Source organism: Callorhinus ursinus, unplaced genomic scaffold (genome assembly GCF_003265705.2).
Source record: "Callorhinus ursinus isolate GAN/ISIS: 27379988/994484 unplaced genomic scaffold, GSC_fseal_2.0 scaffold26, whole genome shotgun sequence".
Taxonomy (NCBI): Eukaryota; Metazoa; Chordata; class Mammalia; order Carnivora; family Otariidae; genus Callorhinus; species Callorhinus ursinus.
The window spans coordinates 5,540,354-5,564,581 of record NW_027397088.1 but is presented as its reverse complement, the minus strand read 5'-3'; the positions used below and the strand labels follow the sequence as shown (position 1 = coordinate 5,564,581).

The window sequence follows — 24,228 nt, the reverse complement described above, 5'->3', positions numbered from 1 at the left end:
CCGGATTAGTTTGCATTTCCAAGAATGCTCTCCTCTTCTATCATTTTCCCCCTCTTACTGAGAGAAGTTTTAAAACCAGAATTGGTTGAGTGACGCTAAAGCTGGTCTTGTACCAAAATGGAGCAGTTTATCTTGTGAATGTGAATGTTTTCCCTCCTCAGCCCTGAACAGGAGAGTGCCTTTGAGGGGATAGAGGGTGTTTCATCCACAGTTTTCCTGGTTTTTTTTTGTTTTTTTTTTTGTAAACAACAGTCCTCTCCTCATTATCATCATCAAAGTTCCAGACACTGAAATGGCTGAAAAGCTAAAGGAAGTACACTCTGAACACATTTTGTAAAGGGAAGCAGGAACAAAGAAGGAAAAATGTATTGAAATGTTTAAATAAATGTTATTCTTTTGGAAGGATTAATGCGCTGTAGACCAACGCTTCTCAAACTTTAAGGTGCCTACAGATCACCCAAGGACCTCATGGACAGGCAGAGTCGGACTGTAGGTCTGGGGTGGGGCCAGAGAGTCTGCATTTCTAACACATTCCCACAGGATGCTTGCGCTGCTGGCCCGCAGACTACACTTCACATAGGAAGGGTGTAGACCTACCCTTGTTAGCAACACTTCTGTCACTAAAAAGAGCTTTCTGCACTATCCTCATTTGACCAGTAAAAAGGGCATTTTGCTCATTTTGCTTCTGTAATTAAAAATGCTAGAAAGACAGTTTTGATTTTTTCTGGTGAGATAGCAAACTCATCTCTACAGTTGTATGGCACATACAAAATCTCCGTTTCATTCTTTCTCTAGTCTCTGTCTCTTACATGCACTTTTCACAGCCATCTAGTGTATCATGCTTATTCATTTTAAGAAGACAAAGTGGTAGCCACGCTTCACTCTCAAAAGGGTCCCAGTTTAAAAAATAAATAATAGAATCACTCTACTTATAGCCCGTACCTGCTTGTAGAGTTATCTGGCATTTAGCAGACTGTTGTTCTGTATTGTTTATTACTTCTACTTGTGTCTACATCTTAGGTCTTTGATGAGGTTATAACTTATCTGAGAGCATCCCATTCATTCACTTTATCAATATATACTGAGTGTTCTTTAAAACAACCTGGGGTCATTGTCCATATACAATTGCAGATTGATTCAAATAGCTCATAAGATCAGAAAACATGTCTATTCAATAAATATCTGGGTAGCAGCAGCAGTCTTGGTAGAACACATTCATCCATCCATCTATCCATCCACTCATCTTTTCTGTCCATCTGTCCATGCCTCCAGCCATCCATTCAAACCTTATTGAAAATCACGCTGCCAGGTGCTGGGCTAGGTCCTAGAAGTACAATAGCAATCAAAGCACAGCTTCTCCCTCCTAGACCTCTTGTTTATTTCTTCACGTGGAAATGTTTGCTGACTCATTTTAAAAAATAAACGTTCTTTCTTTCAGTTTATTCAGATGACAGAGATGTCCTATGTTGGGAGAAATAGGAACAGGAAATGAGTATCTATTGGAATGGGCACAGATCTGGAAATACACAGACGGCGCTTTTGGCTCAGGCTCCAATAATGGCCCAACCCTGGGGGAAGTAACTTCCATCCCCCAGGCCTCAATTTCCTTATCTGCAAATTGAAGGTACTCGGTGATTGCTAAGATCTCTGCTAGTCTTACAGTTCTACTAGAGACGTTAGAATGTTTTCTCCTTTCCTATTAAAGACTTCTAGGAAGAGAAGAATTTTAGAAAGTTTTGAATAGCAGAGAGAGTAAGATTGTAGAAGCCTTTAGGGATGGTTCATCAAAGCCAAGAGACTTCTTGGCTTTTGGCACATTTTCTTTTTTATCTTTCTCAGCTCCATCATCAGTTCACAGTTTACCAAGTTCACATCTTCGCCATTAATCTCTCCCACCCAACCACATACTTTTTCCTTTCCCAGCTCCCCCTCCTATGCTTGTTCATCCTCTTGACTTTCTTTCCTCACATCTCTCAATGCCATCCTACCTCAGTTTTGCTTCTAAATTTTCTTTAAAAAATGTATTGAGGTCTAACTGACTTATAATATTATATTTGTTTCAGATATCTGGCATAGAATGTATGGGGATAGCATGATTTGATGTTTGTATATACTGTGAAATGGTCACCACTATGACTAGTTACCATCTCTATTTCAACCCTTGTGATCAATTTCCATTTTTGTTCACTCAATCCTCTTTCTCACCAGAAGCCATTTGATATTTGCCACATAACATGTGTTATTAGTACACATTTTTCATACTTTTTTCCCAGTGGAAGGTGGAGTGGTAGAAATCGTCTACCTCCTGGAAAATCTGCCCATGTGATTTGGTGTATCAAGAAGCTACCTGACATGCTCTGAAAGGCTTATTTTTCTGCAGATTCATTCATTCATTTGCTCAACAGATAGTTTTTAAAGATTTATTTATTTTAGAGAAAGAGAAAGTGTGGGGCTGGGGGGCAGAAGGAGAGGGAGAGAGAGAATCTCAGGCAGACTCCCCACTGAGACTGGAGCCCAATTCAGGGCTCAATCTCATGCCCCTGAGATCAGGACCTAAGTGGAAATCAAGAGTCAGATGCCCAACTGACTGAGCCACCCAGGCGCCCCTCAACAGATACTTATTAAGCACCTGCTATAAACAGCATTGTGTCAAAGCACAGGGACAGGGATTGCAAAGAAGGACAAGATATGATTTTTCTCTTCTTGAAACATAACATATAAGAAGAAAGATTTGCAAACAGAAGAATTACAATGCAGTATGAAAAATGAGATAAGAACATGGGGTAGGAGCCCCTAATGGTTGCTGTACCGAAGCTTCTCTGGGGTATCACATTTGACTTCCAAAACACCGTGGTTTCTTCTCTGCCACTTCCTGCTGTGTTTCTAACTTACGGGCCTTGCATTGGTGGAAAGTAGCTGCATGTTCTGATTGTGTTTTGGCAATGTTAAGCACTAAAATAGCCACAACCTGAGTTGCCATTTTGCAAATAAATACAGTAAATGCTTATCCAGGTTCTTTTTGACAAAAAGGATCAGAATTTGGAAAGGCAATTTATACCTGTGCTTTCAAAGCAAAAAACCAAATACTCAATTTTTGGCAAATCCATGGTTGTGGAAATGGGAGTTACAGTGGTAGTGGTGGGGTCCTAAGGGGCAGTACACCTCAGTAATAACCACCTATTCAGAAAGAAAGAAAGAAAGAAAAAGAAAGAAAGAAAGAAAGAAAGAAAGAAAGAAAGAAAGAAAGAAAAAGAAAGAAAGAAAGAGAGGGAAGGAAGGAAGGAAGAAGGAAGGAAGGAAGGAAGGAAGGAAGGAAGGAAGGAAGGAAGGAAGGAAGGAAGGAAGGAGAAAGAAAAGAAGAAAGAAAGAAACTTCTGAGATTTCTGTGGATTCAAATCCTATTGATTCTCTAATTAAAATTCAAAAATGTTTCAGGTAATAATTCATTAATGTCTATGAGTTTTTACCATTAAATCACTTATTAGAGTAGCTAGGAGAGAGATCCTGAGACAAAGAATCTAATTTTGGGGATGGATCAGGGCAACTATTCTAGAATGGGGTAAGATTCCAAAGAGTAGACTGGGTGGGGGGCCACCACAGTGGGAAGACCTGGCTAGTGTGAGTGCAGCACAAGGTAAGGAAGGCCTGTGACATCTTGCAGGGAAGAAGGTCAACCTTACTCTCTGCATAAGCTCATCCTTTCCCTGGCTTTAATTACTGGCATGCACACAACCATACACCTTCTTTTCCTGGCCGGATCTCTCTGGTGAACTCTGGGCTCCTGTGACTTCTATTTGATATTAATCTGTCCCCAGACCTGCCCCTCTTCTTCCTGTCCCTGGTTCCACTCACCCACCTAATTTTCCAAGTGGAACCAAGTATGGAGCTAGACTCCTCCTTGTGGCTCACCTGCCATCTGTAAGCAGGCATCCAGTCTGCAGTCTTCCCCTCTACAGCAGCACTTTGGTGTGTCTGCTGCTGCCCATTCCTGTTGTTACACCTGAGACCTGGTCATCACCATCTCAACACTCCATCAGCTTGATAGACTACTCAGTGATTTCTCCACTTAACATCATGTTTCAAACTGTCCTCTACCCTGAAACTAGAGTGAACTCTCTAAAGCACAAATTGGATGTATCCCTCTTGTGTTCAACATTCCATTATCCTTAGGATACAATCCAAACCGGTTAGTGAGGCACACCAGGACCTTCAGGATTTGAACCCAGCCTCAAGCTGACTCTTCTCCCATCCCTACTAGTGGCCTCTAAATTTGAGTTATACCCACCAATGCCCTGAATGCATGTTTTATCTTGCTTCTGGGCTTTACACATGTTGTCTCCTTGGCTGAGGTGGTCTTCCTGCCTGCCAGCACTTGGCTAACATCTGTTTATCCTTCTAGGTCTCTGCTTGGGCAACTTCTCCTAAAGGAAGGCTTTTCTCCTCCCATTGCCCCCCAAGACTGGGCATGACATGCCTCTTACGTGCTTATGCGGCACCTGACCCCACCCCTCCCAGCACTTAATGTCCTGTTCTGGGAGTAGAGCAGGGCTTTGAGCCTGGTGACATTTCCAGTCATAAGTGCATTAACTGGCACAGAGAGGACACTCAATATTTGATGAGGAAGGAACAAGGAAGAAAAGGGGTTTCTGAGAGTAGGATGAAAGGTGTTCAAAACCATACTTGGCCTATTTATTCATTTTCTTAACCTTTTGCCTCTCCCCTTCTGCTCATCAAGACCATAATACATAGTTTTAAAATATCAGTTAATCATCTGGAGCTGGAGTGACTTTCCTCCTGATGAAACCAGACTTATTATATAGGTGATGAAAGACTGTCTAGTACTGAAAATTTAACATGCTTAAGAGTCATTCCTTTGAGAAAAAAACCCTAAAACCTCAAAATCCCTCAGGAACAATATACCACAGTGGTCAAAGTCTACCTCTGATCTCTGAGAGACCTGAGTTCAAGTCTTGGCTCTGCCATTTGCTATGACCCTCAGTAAATTATTTAACCCAAGTCTCAGTTTCCTTATCTGTAAAGCGGTCATCATACAAATATCATAAATTTTTGAAGATTATGGCATATAAAGAACTTAATACATTGCCATTTACTACACAGTGTCAAAAAATGTTGGTTATTATAATAACCAGTGGCAGCAGGACTCTGAAAGACTGATTTATTTCAACATCTCTCTTTTTCTCTCACAATTTAGCAATTTATAGTCAGGTTCTGAACTGATGGGCTCCAGCCACCTCTCTCCTTCCCCTCCTCCCAATGTCCCCCTTCCAATTCCCATCTGACCTTTGTCCTGGGCATCAATGATGACGTCTCCCACCCTTCCATGGCCAATCTGTATTGGTCTGAGTCAGGAATTAGTCTACATAATCATGAAATCTTTGGAGTTCTCCTTATGAGGAACATCATCTCAAATCCTGTTCCAACTTGAGAAAAGACTTAAAAATTATATATAGGAAAAGGAGTTTTATCTAAGTTCTATCTAAGTTATCTAACTCTCAGGTTTATGTTATTTCTAGGAACCGTTACAATTAGTAAGTGAATATGTATTACTTATGATATTCTACATATGACTAGTCACATCTTTAGGTGTAGCATCTTGTTCTATATTTAAACCACTTTTATTTTGCATTTTAATATTTGATATAGCTAAACCTCATCCTTATCAATATGAGATGTGGCACCGGGGAATTGGGTGATATAAGCAATAAAATCCAACAACGTCTTTGGCTTAGTAGAGAAGGGGAAGTTCAGGTATTGAGCAGTGATGAAACGGATATTGTTGGCTGAAAAGTTAGTGACTCTTGTTATGCTGTAGCAAATTGTTTGATCCAACTGTCACCTGCTGAATCACATAAAGAAAGCATGCAAACTGAAGGTGTAGCTAGGTGAAAACTTAGGAAATATAAGACTTCGGTTTGTATTGTTTGCTTCTTGTGGCTTTTAACCAGCTACTACAATAAAGATAGGAACATGGGCTGGAGCTATCCTGCCTGCCAGCAGAAATGGTAGGGAATACAGCTTTGCTAAGGGATTGTCTCTGCCCGTGATCTAAATCGATTATGAGTCCTATAACTGGGAGTCTTGCCGGGGTGAAAAATCCAATTACTTTTTTGCCCAGACTGAAGCAGTAGTAAGAAGCAACTGCAAGCTCATCCAGCCTTGGCAGGAGATAAGAACGTGGCCACAAGCCCTTTTCAAGCATCTTCCCTATGTATTCAGTGCCAAGTCTGGCCATAAAGACAGATGAAGGGTATTGCCATCCCACCCAACTTTTTCATTCTTTGCTTTGAAAGGTCTCAAGAAGAGTCAACTTCAGTTTGAGAAGGAAGGGTTGGCAGAGCATAAAGACCTATAAATAAAAGATCAGAGTTTTCAGGCATAGAGTTTCCAGACACAGTTTTAGGCTGTAGTAACTCACACTTGGAACTGACTGGAAGCAAATAGGTTGGAAGCTTCCTACATTTGGACAGAAATCTCTAGCTTGGCTTGCAAAAACTTCTAATTATTCAATTCTTAAAAGAATCCCTGGGTTCCTGCACCTGCACAAGAGAGAAATGGCTGTGGAAACCATGCAGCTCCAAAGAAGATCATATCTTCCAATGTCCATGACTCAAATATAGCTATGGAGGAAAGTGGACGAGGAAGAATCTCCCAGAGGGCAAAGCCAGAGGTCATGGTGGACATTGGACAAGGGAGTTCCTCCAAAGCAGCAGCTACCAGCGGGGCCAATCAAAGCATGTACTCACTGCCAGGAAGGGAGTGCTTGTCATTCCTATCCAGCAGGATTCAATAATTGCTATAGATCCATATCCACAGGACTTCCTTTTCCTACCCTTTCTGAAGGGAGTTTTATCGTGGTTATTCTGCTCCTACTTCAGCAATTAAATTGCATGTAAACGCAGATCACTTATTTTTTGGTTTGTGATTTATCAGACCATGAGGAGCCACATCTGGTTGTGATGGAAATGACATTACCCAGAGATTCTGGATTTTGAGTGAAATGCAATAACTGGATGAGACTTCGGGATCATCTCTTTTGCAGATAGAGATGCATGTGTCTATGTAGGGGAAAAGGCATATGCATGATTATTTGGGAAGCCAAATTGTTGGCTGCCTTCCACAGTCCACTCTTCTCTTCTTTAATAAAAAAAAATCCTGATTTATAACTTGGCACATTGTTGCCCAGCTAGAAATCTTTGTATCCCTGCCTCCCTTACCATTTAGGTATAGCCAAGTATTTAAGTTCTGATCAAAGAGATAAATAGTTGAGCTGCAAGGAACCCTCTGGATGTCTCCTGACAAGGGAAGGGCCATGCCCATCCCCCTTCTCCATCGTGCTGATTTGAATGTAGATGTTCTAGTTGGATCTTCAGTGGCCATCTGGGACTATGAGAAGGAGGGCCACAAAGAGCTCAGAGAAGCACGATGATGTCATGAAACTAGCAAATTAGCCCTGAATTGCCTTACCTTTAGATCTTTTAAATGTGAAAGAAATAAAGTTCTATCTTATTTAAGTCATTGTATTTTGGGGTTTTGAACTATGAAGCTGAATTTAATCATGATTGATATACTCTCTATGTGTGATTTGGCCAGTTGAACTTTAATAGAAGGTAGTTGGTTTAGTGTTGTGGATTTGAGGTCTGGCCAACTGACCAGCTAAACTATTCCTGGGAAGCTGAAAAGAAATGCCTATGTTGTTTTAGCTTGGAAGCAGCCAGGGTTGGACTGCATTAGGATGCAAAGCTGATAAATTTTTAGAGTTGGAAAAAAATTCCATAATGTTTTGCCCAATTAAAATGATTATAGAGAGTACACTCCCTCTGGCAGATGGCATCTTGCCTACTGTGGAGACAGAGGAAAAAAATTAAGGGTTATGGTCTGGGGAGGAGCAGCTCTGGTACCCATGCTCTCTGATCTAGCCCTAGTGTCCAGTATTAGAAAGAAGGAGTGGTTTCACAGGTCTGATAATTTAGAAAAAAAACTCGTCAGAAAAGTGGTCAAATTTAATATATTCAGTTCGATGGATATTTATTTTACTTTCTACGGGCTTACATAGGGTTTCTCAACCTCTGCATTATTGACATTTTGTACCAGATAATTCTTCACCACAGGGGGCTCTCTTATGCACTGTAGGAGGTTCAGCAGCTTCCCTGGCCTCAATCCTCTACATTCTAGTTGCAATGCTCCCCATTTCAGTTGTGACAATCAAAATGTCTCCAGACATCCCCAGTGTCCCCTGGGGGTCAAAATTGCCCTCAGTTGAGAGCCATTGGATTAACATGAGGCTCAACACTAATTTCATGTTGTTTTACAAAACACGGAGCCTGCCATTAGCTGGTGTGCTGGGTGGGGAAAAGCTACCAGCTTCCTATAGTTGTGACACAGGGCCAAAGTACATTTTAGTTACCTGTACCGATAGAAAATTTCAAAAATTGCTATAATTTAATAAGGACCTAATAAATAAAGGTCATGCACTCTCTTTAGTACTTTCCATTTACTACTTTTTTGGGGGAAAAGTGTTTAAAAAATATAGGAAAATACAACAAAACAAAACCTGGAGCACAGAGATACAGAAAAGAGGTTAGTGGTTGCCAGAGGTGGGGGATGGGCATGGGCAAAATGAGTCAAGGGGGCCAAAAGGTACAAACTTTCAGTTATAAAATAAATAAGTCATGAGGTTGTGACTTATCTATACAGCATGGTGACTTATACAGCATGGTGACTATAGTTAATAATACTGTCTTGCTTATTTGAATGTTGCTAAGAAAGTGGATTTCAAAAGTTCTCATCACAAGAAAATTTTTTTAACTATATGTGGTGATGGATACTAACTAGACTTATTGTGGTGATCATTTTGCAATATACACAAGTATCAATTTATTATGTTGTGCATTTGAAACTACCCTAATGTTATATATCAATTATACCTCAATTTAAAAAAAGTATGGGAAAGTACAATAATCATTTTTCTATATTTCCTGCCCGATTTCCTTTCCATTAGAAATTTGGTATGTATCCAGTCCATATATTTTTTAAAGATTTTATTTATTTTAGAGAGAGAGAGAGAGCACAAGCAGGGGGAGAGGCAGAGGGAGAAGGAGAGAAAGATCTCAAGCAGACTCTGCTGAGTGCGGACCCCAACACAGGGCTGGATCTCATGACCCTGAGATCATGACCTGAGCCGAAATCAAGAGTTAGATGCTTAACCAACTGAGCCACCCAGGTGCCCCAAGTTCATATTTTTATACTTTTACTATGGAGATGTGCATCTCTAGACAATATTCAGTATTGTCTAGTATTTAAGTATTTAAGAATATTTACATAAATGGTATCATAGTATATGTAGCATTTTTGTACTCAGAGTTATATTTTTTGTGATTCCTTATGCTACACATAAATCTGGTTAATTAATTAATTAATTAATTTAAAAATTTTATTGTTATGTTAATCACATACATTACATCATTAGTTTTGGATGTAGTGTAAGTCTGGTTAATTTATTTTAACTTGCATATAGTATTCCATTGTAGGCATGTACCTCAATTTATTCTATTCATCCTTCTACAGATGGACATTTGAGTTGATTCCAGTAAATCTCTATTATAAAACAAGACTATGGTAAACATCTTTATATGTCTCTCTGTGCACATGGGCAACATGTATAGGGGCTTCTTCAGAAGTAGAATTATTGGATCGGAGGCTGTGATTATTTTTAACTTTACTGGATAATGCCAAATTGTTCTCCAAAGTGATTGAATCAATTTACATTCCCACTAGCAGTGCATGAAAATCCTTGATTTCCCACAATCCTCTCCAGTGCCTGGTTTTATCAGAATCTAAACATTTATCTAATCTTATGGGAGTGAAATGTTTCACTCTGGATTTGCATTATCATGTTTTTGGTGCAATTGCACTTCTTTTCCTCTATTTGTTGGCTATGGCGGTTTCTTCTGTGGGTTATTGTTCATGCCCTTCGCTCATTTTTTTCTATTGGGTTTTCATTAAAATGTTTGTTTAGAAGAATTTTTGTATGTTCCATACTAATGCTTTGCTTATTTTATATATTACAAATATCTTCTTCCAAGTTTTTGTTTGTCCTCACTCTTTAAAAGATATCTCTTTTTGTGTTGAAGTTTTAAACCTCAGTGTAGTCTAACTCAGGTATATTTTCTTTGATCATTTGTCTTTTCTTGGACCTTACTTAAGAAATCCAAGCTCATAAAGACGTTAGCTTATATTTCAAAAAGCTTTCATGTTTTATTTAAACCCTTATCTCTTTGAACCTTCTGGAGTCTTTTTGTATATATGCTATGAGCTAAGGATCTCACGTGTTATCTCATGTTATCTACCTTACAAGAACCCTGTGAGGTAGGCATTATTCCCATTTCACAGATGGGAAAACCAATATTTAGATAAGCAACTTGGCCAAGTTTCATAGGTAGTAGAAGGCAGAAGAGCCAGGACTTGAATCCATTTGTTTGGTCTCCAAAGGCCATTCTGTTGAGCATGTGGTATGATGCCATTCCAGAAAGCCAGATTCTAATAAACATAGCATTTTATTTCTCAAGAAATTTTCTTGCATCCTTTTGGAAGGGTATCACCTATCTCTAGGTATATCCTAGATGGGAGATTATGAGATTAACTTATTTTCCTTCCCGTGTAGAAGTTCAGGTCCAGTTTGGTCCAGGGTTCTCCAAGCCTTATCTGCCTTGAAGCACCAGTGGTCAGTAACCAAATCTTTTTTTTTTTTTTTAATTTATTTTTTAACAGAGAGACACAGCGAGAGAGGGAATACAAGCAGGGAGAGTGGGAGAGGGAGAAGCAGGCTTCCCACTGAGCAGGGAGCCTGATGTGGGACTCGACCCTAGGACTCTGGGATCATGACCTGAGCCAAAGGCAGATGCTTAACAACTGAGCCACCCAGGCGCCCAGTCAGTAACCAAATCTTGGACTGAACTGGGAATAAAAGAGAAGTGGAAGTGGCCTCAGCCACCATGGAATCTTGGGATTTCATCTATATATTTAGGATTCTCCGTAGGTGGATATGGTGGAATCAGGGCAGAAAGAAAAAAGGGTACTGAAAAGTCCAGAACAGCTGTTGATAGCACGTGACTATTTTTCCCATCGATTTCTAAGATTGTTTCATAATATAAGACTATTATCTCCTTTTCTGTAATTTTTATTGCAAATATTTCTTCAAGTTTGTGTTTTTTTCTTTTGGCTTGTGATATCGTTATGTTTTCCCTTATCTTTGTGTGTAGCCAAATCTGTCAATCTGCTCCATCATTTTCCTATTACTTTTATGCTTAGAAAATCCTTACCAGCCTTAGATCAGTTCAAATCACAAATAGTTTCCTTTAGAAAAAGCATTTAAAATTTGCTTTAAAGTCAGTTTTTATCATATAAACAAAATATCTTAAACTTTTTTTCAGACAGTACTAAACAGCTTAATATGAAAAGTAATTCCCTTCCCTTTATCCCAACCTCCACCTCCACTCCCTGGAGGTATTTACTCTTGACAGCTTCTTGGGTACCAATCCCAGAATATCTGCATGAATGTAGAACATAAACTACACTTGCAGCAACAGGTCAGGTAGTGGACTTGTTCATGTCGATTTGGAATTATGTGTCCCAAAGCTGACGACTCTTGGATTTCATTTTCTCCAATCTCAAGGGAGCTGCAAGCCTCACCAAAAGGCCACCAAACCGGCCCTGCAGCCACCTCCCTTTACCCTCTCTGACCTATATAAGCAGAAGGCTGTGGGAGGAGGGTTCTCCAGAGCAGGAGTCCCCATCCAGGGCAAGATTTCCTGATCTGGAGTCCTAAGGGATTTGTGGATAGAATTCAGGGGGTTTATGAACATGCATGGGAAAAATGGCCTGTTCTTATTTTTACTATCTTCTGGCTGAAATATAGCATTTCCTTCCGTTATGAATGTAGGCAACAGACCACAGTAGTGTGGCAACGAATATAATTTTGGCACCAGTAGAGACCATAGATGTTTTCATATTATATACAGTTGTGGCAGATACCTCAAAATATCATTTATATGCATCACCACTTACAAATCACTGCTAGAACTTGTTACATAATGTGTTAATAAAGCAGCATACATACCAGAGTACAAATTTTTAAAATGTTTTTGCAAGCCGCATCTAAGAAGTCTCCTTTGTAATACTGCATATTTTATTTTATAAATTTAAAAACATTATTCTAAGAGGGGTCTGTAAGTCTTTTGACATAAGACTACCAAAAGAATCCATGCCTAAGAAAGATCTAGAAAGAGAGTGTGTGTTTTGGGGTGCTTCACTTACTGGTCCCTTACAGCCAAATGAGAAGCTTCAAAGTTGTCGCTAGTAGAAACTGAGTTTTGCCATCTTGCTGGTGCCCCACCCAAGGTGGCTGGTTGGGGAGGAGTCTCCTATCCCCCACCCTCAGGCTGGGATGGGCATCGCTGGATAGGAGCCTGGGGGTGAGCCCATGAGAAGAGATTACCCTGGGTGCATCTCCAGCGTCAGACAACAGTGCCACGGAGAGACTCCTGGGCCCCCAGAAGAATTCACGTGGGTGGGCCCTCTAGGCACTTGAGCACCAACTACCAAGATAGGAGGAGGCTGCAAGAGTCAAGTGAAAGTGCTTTTGCCCTATTCTCGCCCTCCATCCCCCCAACTCCTGAGGGGTTAGAAGCAGCAGGGAGAGGGAGAGAAGGGGAGAACCATGCAAAAGGAGAACTCCCCTCTTCCCTCCCAGATGGACCCTGGGGCCATAAGTCTAGCCCGGGATGGATGGAAGGGAAAAGTCTTTGGATGTGAATGGATGTGAAATTACTCTTTGACTTAGCCTGGCTTTAATACACAAAATAGAGTCTTAATGACCAGAAGGAAGCTGCTCTTGAAGCTGAATGACTAAAGAGCTGTGTGTTCAGACCAAGGAGTCAAGAAGAGACAGGAAAGGAAGATTTGAAGGCAGAGGTTGAAGAAAAAAAAAGCCATTTCATGGTGTCCACCACACAGTTTAGACTGTCTATTGTACTGGTCTCATGCACCTATTTATCCATTTGTTCTTTTTTTTTTTTTTAACACAACTCACTTGTTTTACCTTACTTACCTGAGTCACATACATTTTTACGGTTTCACTTTTTAAAAACACGTAACTCTTTAACTCAAGTGGAATTTTGCCATGCTGGGGGTTGGGGAGAGGGTGGGGGAGGAGGGAGCATGACTTTTACCCTGAAGTTAGGAGTCCCTTTGTGACCAAGAAAGTCCTGGAGAGTCTGCACACCTACCTGGCCGGTTTCGCTGGAAACATGTCGCCATTCCTCCTGAGACTTGTAGGGCTCTTGTTGATTATAGTTTGGCAGGCTGCTGCTCAGGCCCTGGGGGAGGGAAGGAAGGACAGCAGTCTGAGTCACGTGGGAGACACTTAATGCCTACCAAGAATCTGCACCAGAGCTGGGAGGGAACGCCTGGTGGGACACTTTGGCAGGACCTTGGCTCAGTGCCTCCTGCCTGTGGACCATGGTCTGGGCAATAGGGGGAGGTTGACTACCTCAGATGGCTGAGGCCATTAGCCAAAGGGTGGGGTGAATTTGCTGAGAGCTTTTGGAGGATCTGAGGCATCTTCCCGTTGCTCCCAACCCCCATCTCTTCTCAGTGGTGTAGATACTTGGTCATATTCATCTGCCCATCTCCTGCCTCCCTCTGTGCCCACCAGCCAAACAAAACCTCCTCCCAACCCCACCATTTCCGCCTGTCTTCCCAGCTTCTATCTTTTTTCTCACTTTCTTTCTTTTTTACTTTTTCCATCTTAAATCTTTTTATCTTCCTCTCATTTTGCTTATTTAATGCCTTCTCTCTCATTTTTCTCCACTACCTCTTTCTTTTTAAACTCAAAACTGAAGGAATATTGAGAATTTTCTTCCCACTTTAAACCAACCCCACATATCCCTTTTAAGTTATTATATACTTAAAATTTTTTATCATGGAGTACTCCATACATTACAAGAGGATATAAAATAAAAGGGTCTCCTTGCATTTGACACCCAAAATAAATATTACCATCTCCCTCCTTCCCCTCCACACATTACTGCTACCCTGAATTTTTTTACATATTCATTTTTGCAAGAGGTAATACTCCAAGGAATATTTTTGTGGATTAATGATGGAAGTCTGGGAGGTAGAGGGTGCCAAGGTCAAAAAGCCCCTCTCTGCTCACAAAGCATATACCTTAGACTGATGCCTGGCCCAGACCCTGGTTTCTCATCACTTGAATTAGATCATGACAGCCCCCTTTAAAAGCCATGCTGGTTGTTTAGGAAATCTAATACATTAGTACCCCTTACCACTGTAGGAAGGACTTATATCTAAGCTATTCCTAAAAATGAAGAGAGGATGGGAGATTCATGATTTAACAGCACTTCATGCGATAACCTGGGAGCTTTCGTTAACTACAAGGTTTATATCAGCCAAAAGTGTTAAGTGGCTTTGAAAGAAATGAGCATAATCACAGATTGTATTAGCGAAAGTGCAATGTTCCACACACAGGAGACACCCGCAAATGCTGCCTTCACAGGACAGCCGGAAGAGCACCCGCGATGCAAAACATCAAGTTGGAGTGGTCAAAGTCAAGCTTGGTCAATGCCCAAACTTGGAAAACACACGATGAAGAAAATACCCCTCTCCGGTAATCTCACAACTGCAAATAAACACATGTAACATTCTGGGGAAATAGCCTCCCAGCAGGTTTGCCAAATAGGAGCTACAAATGAAGAGGGGCAGCACCCACCACGCAGAAGCGCCGTCAGCCTGGGGTGAGGCATGCGGGTGTTTCCCTGGCCCGCCTGGGTCCGGAGAGCGGCAGGCCTGGATTTTGCCGGAGGCCCATTTCCTTACGTGGTCTCCATGTTCTTAGCTCCTCTCCATTCCCACCCTCCTACAACGGGGTCACCAGGTTTCTTCCTGTAGCACAGATGGGATCATGTCACATTCCTCCTGAAAAACAGATGCAGGCTCCTCTGACTTCAGGGTAACCACGAAACTTCTTAGCCCAGCATTAAAAGTCCTGCATGGCCTGGCGACAGATTCCAATCTCCGCTCAACTCCAGGGACATCTCCAGCGACAGACATCTCATGCACGCAGGGGCCTGATCAGAGAGCCTGTGTCTCTTTTATCCTGTAGAACGTGCATTTCGCAGTCCTTTGCTCTTACAGAGCCCATGACCAGACTGATTTTCCTTGCCTTCTGTCTCATTGAATTTTTTTTTTTTCTTTCTTCAGCATCGGATTCACATGTTACTGCCTCTCTGGAACCTTCCTTCCCTGAGTCCTCTGGCTCAGGTGATACTCTTTCCTTTGCTCTCACTCAGCAGTTTGTCTTTGACAGAGGCATTGGATTTGCACATCTGTCTGGATGTTAAGCTCCTTAAGGTCAGGGAGTCTGTGAGATATATATTTATATAACATATAAATATAATATATATTTAAATATAAATATATATACACTATGCTAGATATACTATATATTTTATATTTTTAACATATATATTTTGTGTATTACATATTTTTATATTCTTTTTTAAATTATATGCTATATATATATATAATTTTTTTTGTAGCCCCTTTCCTCCATCTGAGGACAGACACACTGTGAATGCACGTTAGCTTCTTTGACTGCCTAGTGGAGGAGAATGTCTACGGGAAACACAATGGATGTTTCACTGACTTTACTTCTGGCCCCCGTAATCCAATCCAGTGTAGCTCATGAACAAGACTTAAAATTGACTTGCTGGACAAGAAGACATTTGGTGCCAGTGCCAAAGCCACTCAGCTTTGTCTCCCAAAGAATTTCCTTCCCTCACTCGGGAGCATGTAAGTTATATTATCTGGACACAGTTTTGGAAAAACACAGAATTAAGTCTCCATTCTCAATTCTAGAGTTTACCTTCAGCAGATGCTTTTTATCTCATGCTGGTTTCACTGTGCCACCCAGAATTCTCCTTGATCATTTTGTAGACTACCCGTGGTTGTAGAGACTTATTCTAATAACATCTCAATCCAAACATCATCAGGAAAATATGTTGGTTGGAAGAAAATTGGCTGATGCTTTCAGACCAGAAAAGCTTTTGGATTTTTGGATGTTTCAGGTTATCTGTACTACTATCTCTACCTTTTAATCCTAATGGTCAAAAGGTGATTGGGTCATTCACCTTTTTCAATGACGGATCCATAATTCCTGAAGGACTGAGTCTTCTGCATGTTGATATTTACGTCTTGGTGTGACAAACATTCCTTCCTCCAAAACAGTGAACAGACTGAGTAACCCTGTCTGTTTGGACTATGGATATACAAGAGGTCTGAGAATAGTCTGGAAATATGCATATGGGTTCCATATTCTCAGCATGACTTGTTGATTCTGGTGTGTTTGCATGTGAGCATGTGTGAGTGTGTGTGTGAGCATGCATGAGTGCAGCCACGCAAAATGAGCTTTCAGGGAAAGTAGATTACACAAAGCTTGAAGGAGGACTGAGCAAGAAGAGGCAGCAGGGCCTCTTTCAGATATTTGATCTAGGCTGTGTGCCAGCAGAAGGGAGAGTCTGGTTTGGGGACATTCCAGGGGTGGAAAGAAGGATGCTACAGAGGTGGGGTTCTTGTGTTTGGAGAAGAGGGAATTTTGTCCCACTTCAATCATTCTGATCACTGTGTGTTATAATTTATGACTTTACGTGGCTGACTACCATACTGGACTGAGTAGCTGCACAATAGATATTAAATAAAGTTGATTTTCAATGGACTTGATACTTCGAGGGAGATTGGGACTTAGGAGGAAAGAAGAGCTCTGGGAAGGTTCACAGCTGGGACTGGGCTTGGGAAATAGAACTGAGACCAGGTCCAGGCCTGCGTACATATGGGTTTGTACTAAATTAATGGGATATCCAAGTTGTTTAAGTCACTTCTAGATTGTACCCAAGCCTGCTTTGGATTGGAGAGAAATCTTTTTTTCCACTTCAAATGGCCACCTGACCTTGTTGCTTTGGAGTGGACAAGATGTGAAATGCACGGAAAGGTCCTGAACCCATGACATCTCTTTAAAGATGAATAGCTCTTGGATCTCTTTACAGTTGGAAGCAGAAAGCTCTCCCAGTGGCCAAAGTCCTCTGTCCAAGGGCTTGCTGGAATTCCTGACAAGTCCTCAGTGAAATGTACTTCCTTTCCCCTTATAAGCAAGAGTCCAGGACTCCCCATCAGGAGTAGAGTGGACAATGTCCTTTCTCAGACCTTCGGGCGCAGCCATTTTTTTTAGTTCAGCCAATAGTTTGCTCAGGACCTTGAAGCAGAAATAACTGGAAATGTCCAGAAACCACAAGGGATAAGGACGAAGGCAGTGTAAGGAGAGGGAGGGAACAGAATAAAGCTGGGGTGAGAGAGACATATGCAAAGATGCCTGTCTTTGAGAGCTGCCACCAAGCCTAGGGAGGGGACTACAGAGATGGGAAAGGTGACATATGAGGGGCTGAGCTTGAGACGGAGTCCATCTTACCAGTGAAGCCACTGGGATGTTGAGCGAGCAAATGTGACTCAGATGTGGGTCTCTGGCTAATCATATGGACACACGGCTCATTTTCCCGTGTGTGACTGGAGATAAAGAAGGAGCAGTCAAGGGACATTTCATGTGAGGTGGAGTGATAACCTAATGAAGAAACATTTTTTAGCTAGTTGAAAAAGAAAACCCTTAAAAAAAATTAAACATAAATTCAGAGCCATGGACTAACTGTGAAATCAGTCCTCGCCAGTAGTCTAAAATATGAACCTTCTACTCCACAAATGGCTTCTGTCAACAGCACAGAGCTTGCTGCCAGGACCCTGAAGGGGAGGCAGTAACAGGCTTTAAATGTGGAAAAGGCTGGTCACACGGAGGGAAGAGCCAGCAAGACTGAAACCAACTAGTCCTAAACCACAAACACCAGAAAAAACGTCAACATACCATTTTTCACCATTTCACCACTAGCCTTGCTTAAATAGCTTTCATTGAGTGCACTGAGCCCCCAGGTGGCCGCTGAAATCCTCAGCAAACACTGCATTTTATTGTGGTGGCGTCCCACCCAAGAGGGCAGCTGGAAGCAGTTTGTCAGCGAAAATTCAAGAAAGAGAATCCATGACTACTCAAGGCTTACGTTGAACACAATATCAAATAGAGATACTTGAAAATTTTAATTTCTTTTGGTGGGGCTGGGGGACTGGATGGAATGGAGAGAGAAGGAGAAAAAAAAAAACACCAAGCTTTGGAAAAAAAAAACAAACGATATTTGGTCAGAGGGATGACTTGGATGACTTGGCCATTTTCCTCATTGTTCTGTATTGATTCATGTTCTCCACAGCAGGTGAGCTTGAGTCTCTGAAGGGATGTGTATTGCCAATCTACCTCACAGATGGGCAAGAAGTTCTTTTTGTGTCTGAGAGGACCCCTAAAATTTTCTTCTCAATAAATATGTAAGATTTCTGCCCTTCCCCCCATCACCTGAATGCGTGTTGCTGGGCTAAACTTCATTACTTGCGTTAAAACAAAGAAAACTCATACTTCTCTGAAAACCCTTTGTTCGACGGAATGTCCTACTTGTCTCAACTCATCCCACATATTTGCCGATGGCTACTCAGTGTCAAAGAGCAGAGATGAGCAGATAACATTCAGAGATTCTATGGCATACGTTTCTTAAGTTACTAAAATATAAAGATACTAAAATTCTGTATCTAAATGTATATATAATGTGTAAGAGGATAAGGCAGGGAGTGTGAGTGTGGACATCAGTTTTGGGCCTACTTCCTGTCAGGTGTTTTTTGAAATTATGTTACTCTGAAATCCTTACGACAATCATTGAGTTATCCTTTAGTTCCCTCATTTTATGAAGGAAGGAATGGAGTCTCAGAGTAACCCATTCAAAATCACGTTAAGGATAATGAGCACCTTGTACATGAGAACTCGAGGTCTTTTCGAGAGACATTGGCTGCCATGATGCTGTGATTGTGTGAGGAATTTCAGCAGTTTGAATATTACCAGAATGAGAGCTAATTTTATGATATATTCATTTTTTTTTTTAAATTTTTTTTATTTTTTTGAGAGAGAGAGAGCGCACATGAGCGGGGGGAGGGGCAGAAGGAGACGAAGAAACAGACTCCCCACTGAGCAGGAAGCCCGATGTGGGGCTCTATCCCGGGACTCCGGGATCATGACCTGAGCAGGAGCCCCCATTCATTGGTGTTTTAACCTCTAGAAATTGGACTAATGGTGGCATAGGGGATAATACTAGAGAAGCATTTTGGGGATCACATTGGTAATGATTTCCTGTAATGTTTCTTCTGTAAACCTAAGTTGCCACGTAGAAAAGTGATGCTGCAGACAGTATATAATACAGTTATTTGCATTACTGGGTGATCTGCCCATTTGTTTCCAGCTTTGACAAAGAATGGACACACTTTGGAAAAGCATGAAGACTCTCACTTTCAATAAGAGCAGGTTGCTTCAGAGTAAAAATGTTGGCAGAATACTGTAGAGCCAACCCAATGGTGTAACTCCATGCCACCCAATAGATACCCTTACATTATTTTGTTGGAGTTATTAAGGGAGCGAATAGATGCACGACTCAAACTCAGGCCCAATCATGAAAGTAGCAGAGGTAAATACTTTAATATTTAGACAAATATCTCTTTAACTCTTAGGATTCATTCATTTTAATTTAACTAAAGACAGACCAAGCCCAGAGGCATAAAGAACTAAACTCAATTTCTATTTACTTCAACAAGGACTAGTTAGATCTCAAAACTCAGTTTTTTGGTACTAGCAAGTTATCTCAGGGAAATGGTATGCGTGTGTCTAAAATAATGCTTTAAAGGGCATCTGGGTGACACAGTCATTTAAGCTTCTGACTCATGCTTCCGGCTCACGTCATGACCTCAGGGTCCTGGAATTGAGCCCTGTGTTGAGCTCCTCACTTAGCAGGGAGTCTGCTTGTCTCCCTCTCCCTCTGCCCCTCCCCCCTCATACTCATTCTCTTTCTCCTCTCTCAAATAAATAAATCTTTAAAAATAAAATATAATAAAATAATAATGCTTTAAGGGGCGCCTGGCTGGCTCAGTCAGTAGAGCATGCTATTCTTAATCTCAGGGTCGTGAGTTCAAACCCCACATTAGGGTTTAGCCTACCTAAAATAAAATTCAACAAAAAACAATGCTTTAAGATTTCTCCCATATTTTAAAATCTAATTTTTTAAAAAGATTTTATTTATTTATTTGAGAGAGAGAATGGGAGAGAGAAAGAGAGAAGCAGACTCCCTGCTGAGCAGAGAGCCCGACACGGGGGCTTGATCCCAGGACCTTGAGATCATAACCTGCGCTGAAGGCAGATACTTAACTGACTGAGCCACCCAGGCACCCCTCTCCCATATTTTAAATTGCTAAAAGCAGAGACCAGGCTTATGTCTCTTTGGACCCCTGCAGACCCACTCTCTGTTCTGCTCCATGGCCTGGCATGTTGACAGATGAGAACTCCATCTGAAGGCTTCCTTCCTCTGCTTTCTAGTTGGATTCAGACAAGGGGAGGCATTGTTGCAAATCTGGAGGGTGGGAGCAGAGAGAGGTCGAGGTTCCCTTCCTCCCGGTTATGGTGAATTCAGGAGGACTGCCCTCACTGAGCAGTTGCCTTGAGTTCTGATAATTATTCCCTCCCTTACCTCTTCAGGTCTAGCGTCTTGCCACTATTGCTAGCCCAGGATCCTGCCCGACATCTTGTTGGGTTCCCTAACTCTGCCCATACCTCTGTACATAACCTCTTCATGAAACTCTCCTCAAATCACCCTGTTTGGCTGTACCATCTGTCTCTTACCTGAACCCTGACCAGCTCCTGTTCAGCACGGGGCTTTATACACAGCAGGGCACTCAATAAAGACTTTTAAATTCAGTGAAAAAGAGTGGTCTTGACCCTTCTGATATTTGCATTTAAAGATTATTTATACTACAGTGACCAATTGTCCCTGTTTGGGTCTCAGGGGAGCTCCCAGGATGTGGGACTTTTTGTTTTGGGCAAACCAGATGAGTTGGTCACTGTAGCATATACTCTTAAAATTTCCCATTGGGGGGGCGCCTGGGTGGCTCAGTTGGTTAAGCAACTGCCTTCAGCTCAGGTCATGATCCTGGAGTGCCAGGATCGAGTCCTGCATCGGGCTCCCTGCTCAGCAGGGAGTCTGCTTCTCCCTCTGGCCCTCCCCCCTCTCATGTGCTCTCTCTCTCTCATTCTCTCTCTCAAATAAATAAATACAATCTTAAAAAAAAGGAAAGAAAAAAATAAAATTTCCCATTGGTTTTGAAAAAGATTACCTTATCTTTGAAAAGATTTCTAGAATCATATTTAAGCTAAAGTTATTATACTAACTAGATTATTTCCCACTAATGAGAAAATGTATGTCTGAAATGCTTCTCTTAAAGCACATTGGTATAACATGGACAGAGGATGCATTATTTTGTTTTGTCTGTTCAACTCTGTTTACTCTCCAGAGGAAGTCACCCAAGGAACTAGTGAGACATCAGGAGTGATGTATAAATGCTCACTAAGAAGTTTTGAGTGAATAGAGTGGCAAAGTACATTGCAGTGAGAAACAGGGCTGTTTGAATAGGGTTTCTGATTTAAAAAACACTTTTGGGCATTTTAAATGATAGTGTTCTGTATCCCCATCCTTCCAGTGTGCTGTTATCTTGAGAACATAGGAAGATATTTGCATATTATGAAAAGCATATTTTATGGATTTGTGTAACTAATTCCATTTGTTGGTATATTTTAATTCCTAACAGAATTAAGGAAGAGAATTCCTAAGAAAAGAAAAGCAACAACCTCAAACAAAGCTAACATTTTAAGAAGAAACCTTTATTTACGTGTTGGAATATAGTTGGATTATTTTTTTTTTTTTCCAAGAGAAACGTGTTTATTCAATGACAGTATGAACAGCTCTCACACTGCTTTAGTAAATAGGCTACCTGGGAGGAGGAAATTTAATAGGGTTAGAAATCCACCATGAGCTGAATGCTTTTCAATTCAAGATATTATTTTCTGGTAGGAGAGCTTTTGACTATTCACTGCAGGAAGCCAGAATTGCAAATATGTATCCCTTTACTCCTGCCATTTACTCTCCGTTTTCTTGATCTACTTGTTCCCTAATCGTTGTTCCCTTCTAAGAGTTGGACAAGTTATTTAAAACAAATTGGTAATATTGGCTGTGGTTAAATTAGAATTTAATAATTTACCTCCAGTGTCTTAGGAGAGCTCCCTTCGGTATTACCTCTACACTGAAATGGCTGTTGTCAACGTGGTTTTCCAACTATAAACTATTATCAGGCATGTGTGAAAGATATCGACCTAAGTGTCTGAACTTCAGCTCATTGTAATAAACATTTATTGAATGCCTACTATGTGTAAGATGATAATAGAAAATCAAATTTCACAATAGGAAGGTACGAATTCAAACATCAAACTAATGGAAAGAAAACAATCAGTAATCACTCATTTTGGTTACATTTTTTTAAGCGTATAGATATTTTTAGACTGAATTTTCAGGATCGGATTCCTTTTTTCTTTCGTAACCTTGTGAAATTGTAAGAGTTTTACTCAGTGTTCATAAGTAACATTTTTTTTTTTCTTCAGAGAAAGGTGAGAACATGAAATAAGATCCTAGAGTCCCACAGTAAATTTTCCATAGCTCCCATGGCTTGCCCACAGATGTGCTTTGCAAGATTAATATCTGATGCTTGTGGCTGAAATGCAGCGGACTTTAGCTTTACTGGACTTAGTAATTATTGGGTCATAATCCTGAGTTGTTATTGTCATTGAAATAGACTGCAGAAAGGAACACAGAAGCCAAAGAACCTATGCTTCTGTTGAACAGAGGGGAGGATTTGGTCCAAATCCAAATTTTCTTTGGTGGCAGAGACCGTTTTCTTTCTTCATAATGGCAATAGAAGGTATGTTGGGGAAAATGACAAAAGATCTTGAAAATGGAAATTTTGGTGACCATTTCAGTCAAGAAATTGTGCTAATGAAAGATCAAGAAAATCTCACATTGCAGATGGACAGATTATCTGATCTTAACTTAAAATGCCTCATCCTGGCTAATAATGGTGTGCTTTGAGGTTTATCAGCCAAGGGTCAGCCCATCAGAGTTCCCCTGGCTTTGTTGTCTTCATTACAGCATCATTCCTTTGGCTCCAGATGTCATTTTCATGTTCACGAAAATGGGTCATTAAAAGCCATACAAAGTGAATATCTTATTGATTAAAGCAATTAGGTAATAGTCAGCTCAGGTCTTGTAAGAATGGAGGTCAAGATCGGTGTATGGATGGGGACTGTACCACCTGACATGTGAGGGGTTCTTAAAAGAGGCAAGATGAGGACAAAGTGTAAACTGATGTTAAATTTCATCCAAGGACAATATGTATTAATCCAGTGACACATATCTTTTGATCCTGGAATTCCACTTTTAAAAAATGTATATTAAGGAAAAAAATGCCAAAATACATGCACAAAATTGTATGCACAAGGATGTTTATCACAGTATCATTTAAAAGCAGTTTAAAAGTGAAAGTAACCTGAGTATCTATCAATAAGGGGTTGGAATTCTCTGCCAGAACCCTAAATGATGATGCAGTTGTGTATGTCAAGGAAGACCAGGGTGTATTATTTACAGAGTTAAAGAGGAAATAATTCCAAAAGTTATGTCTAACATCATCCAATTGTTTTTAAAAAATATTCAAGTAGGCCGCCTGGGTGGCTCAGTGGGTTAAGTGTCTGCCTTCGGCTCAGGTCATGGTCCCAGGGTCCTGGAATCGAGTCCCACATTGGGCTCCCTGCTCAGCAGGGAGTATGCTTCTCTCTCTGCCCCTGCCCCCTGTTCATGCACCCTCTCTCTCTCTCTCTCGCTCTCACTCTCTCACAAATAAATAAATAAAATCTTTAAAAATATTCAAGTAAAAAAACAATTAATATGTAGATATTAATTTGCATTAATTGCATTAATTACATAGCAAACTTGGTACTTTAAGTTATATTATTTCTGGGTAGTAGGAATATGAATGAATGACTTTTTAAAAACTTGTTTGATACTTCTAAGATAAAAAAATTGTACAGGTATTACCTTAAAAATCAGAAATACAACAAAACCAAAAAACTTTCCATTT

At 40.8% G+C, this 24,228-nt stretch overlaps 1 protein-coding gene across 2 annotated transcripts in view; it reads right to left on the bottom strand.

Moving 5' to 3' along the window:
* CDYL (chromodomain Y like) overlaps positions 1 to 24,228 on the bottom strand; it is a 228,455-nt gene that overhangs the window by 194,019 nt on the left and 10,208 nt on the right. For both annotated transcript variants that reach the window (XM_073877531.1, XM_073877535.1), the window contains exon 3: positions 13,305 to 13,394. In XM_073877531.1, the coding sequence (XP_073733632.1) occupies positions 13,305 to 13,394 (90 nt within the window). The remainder of the gene's footprint in view (positions 1 to 13,304; positions 13,395 to 24,228) is intronic.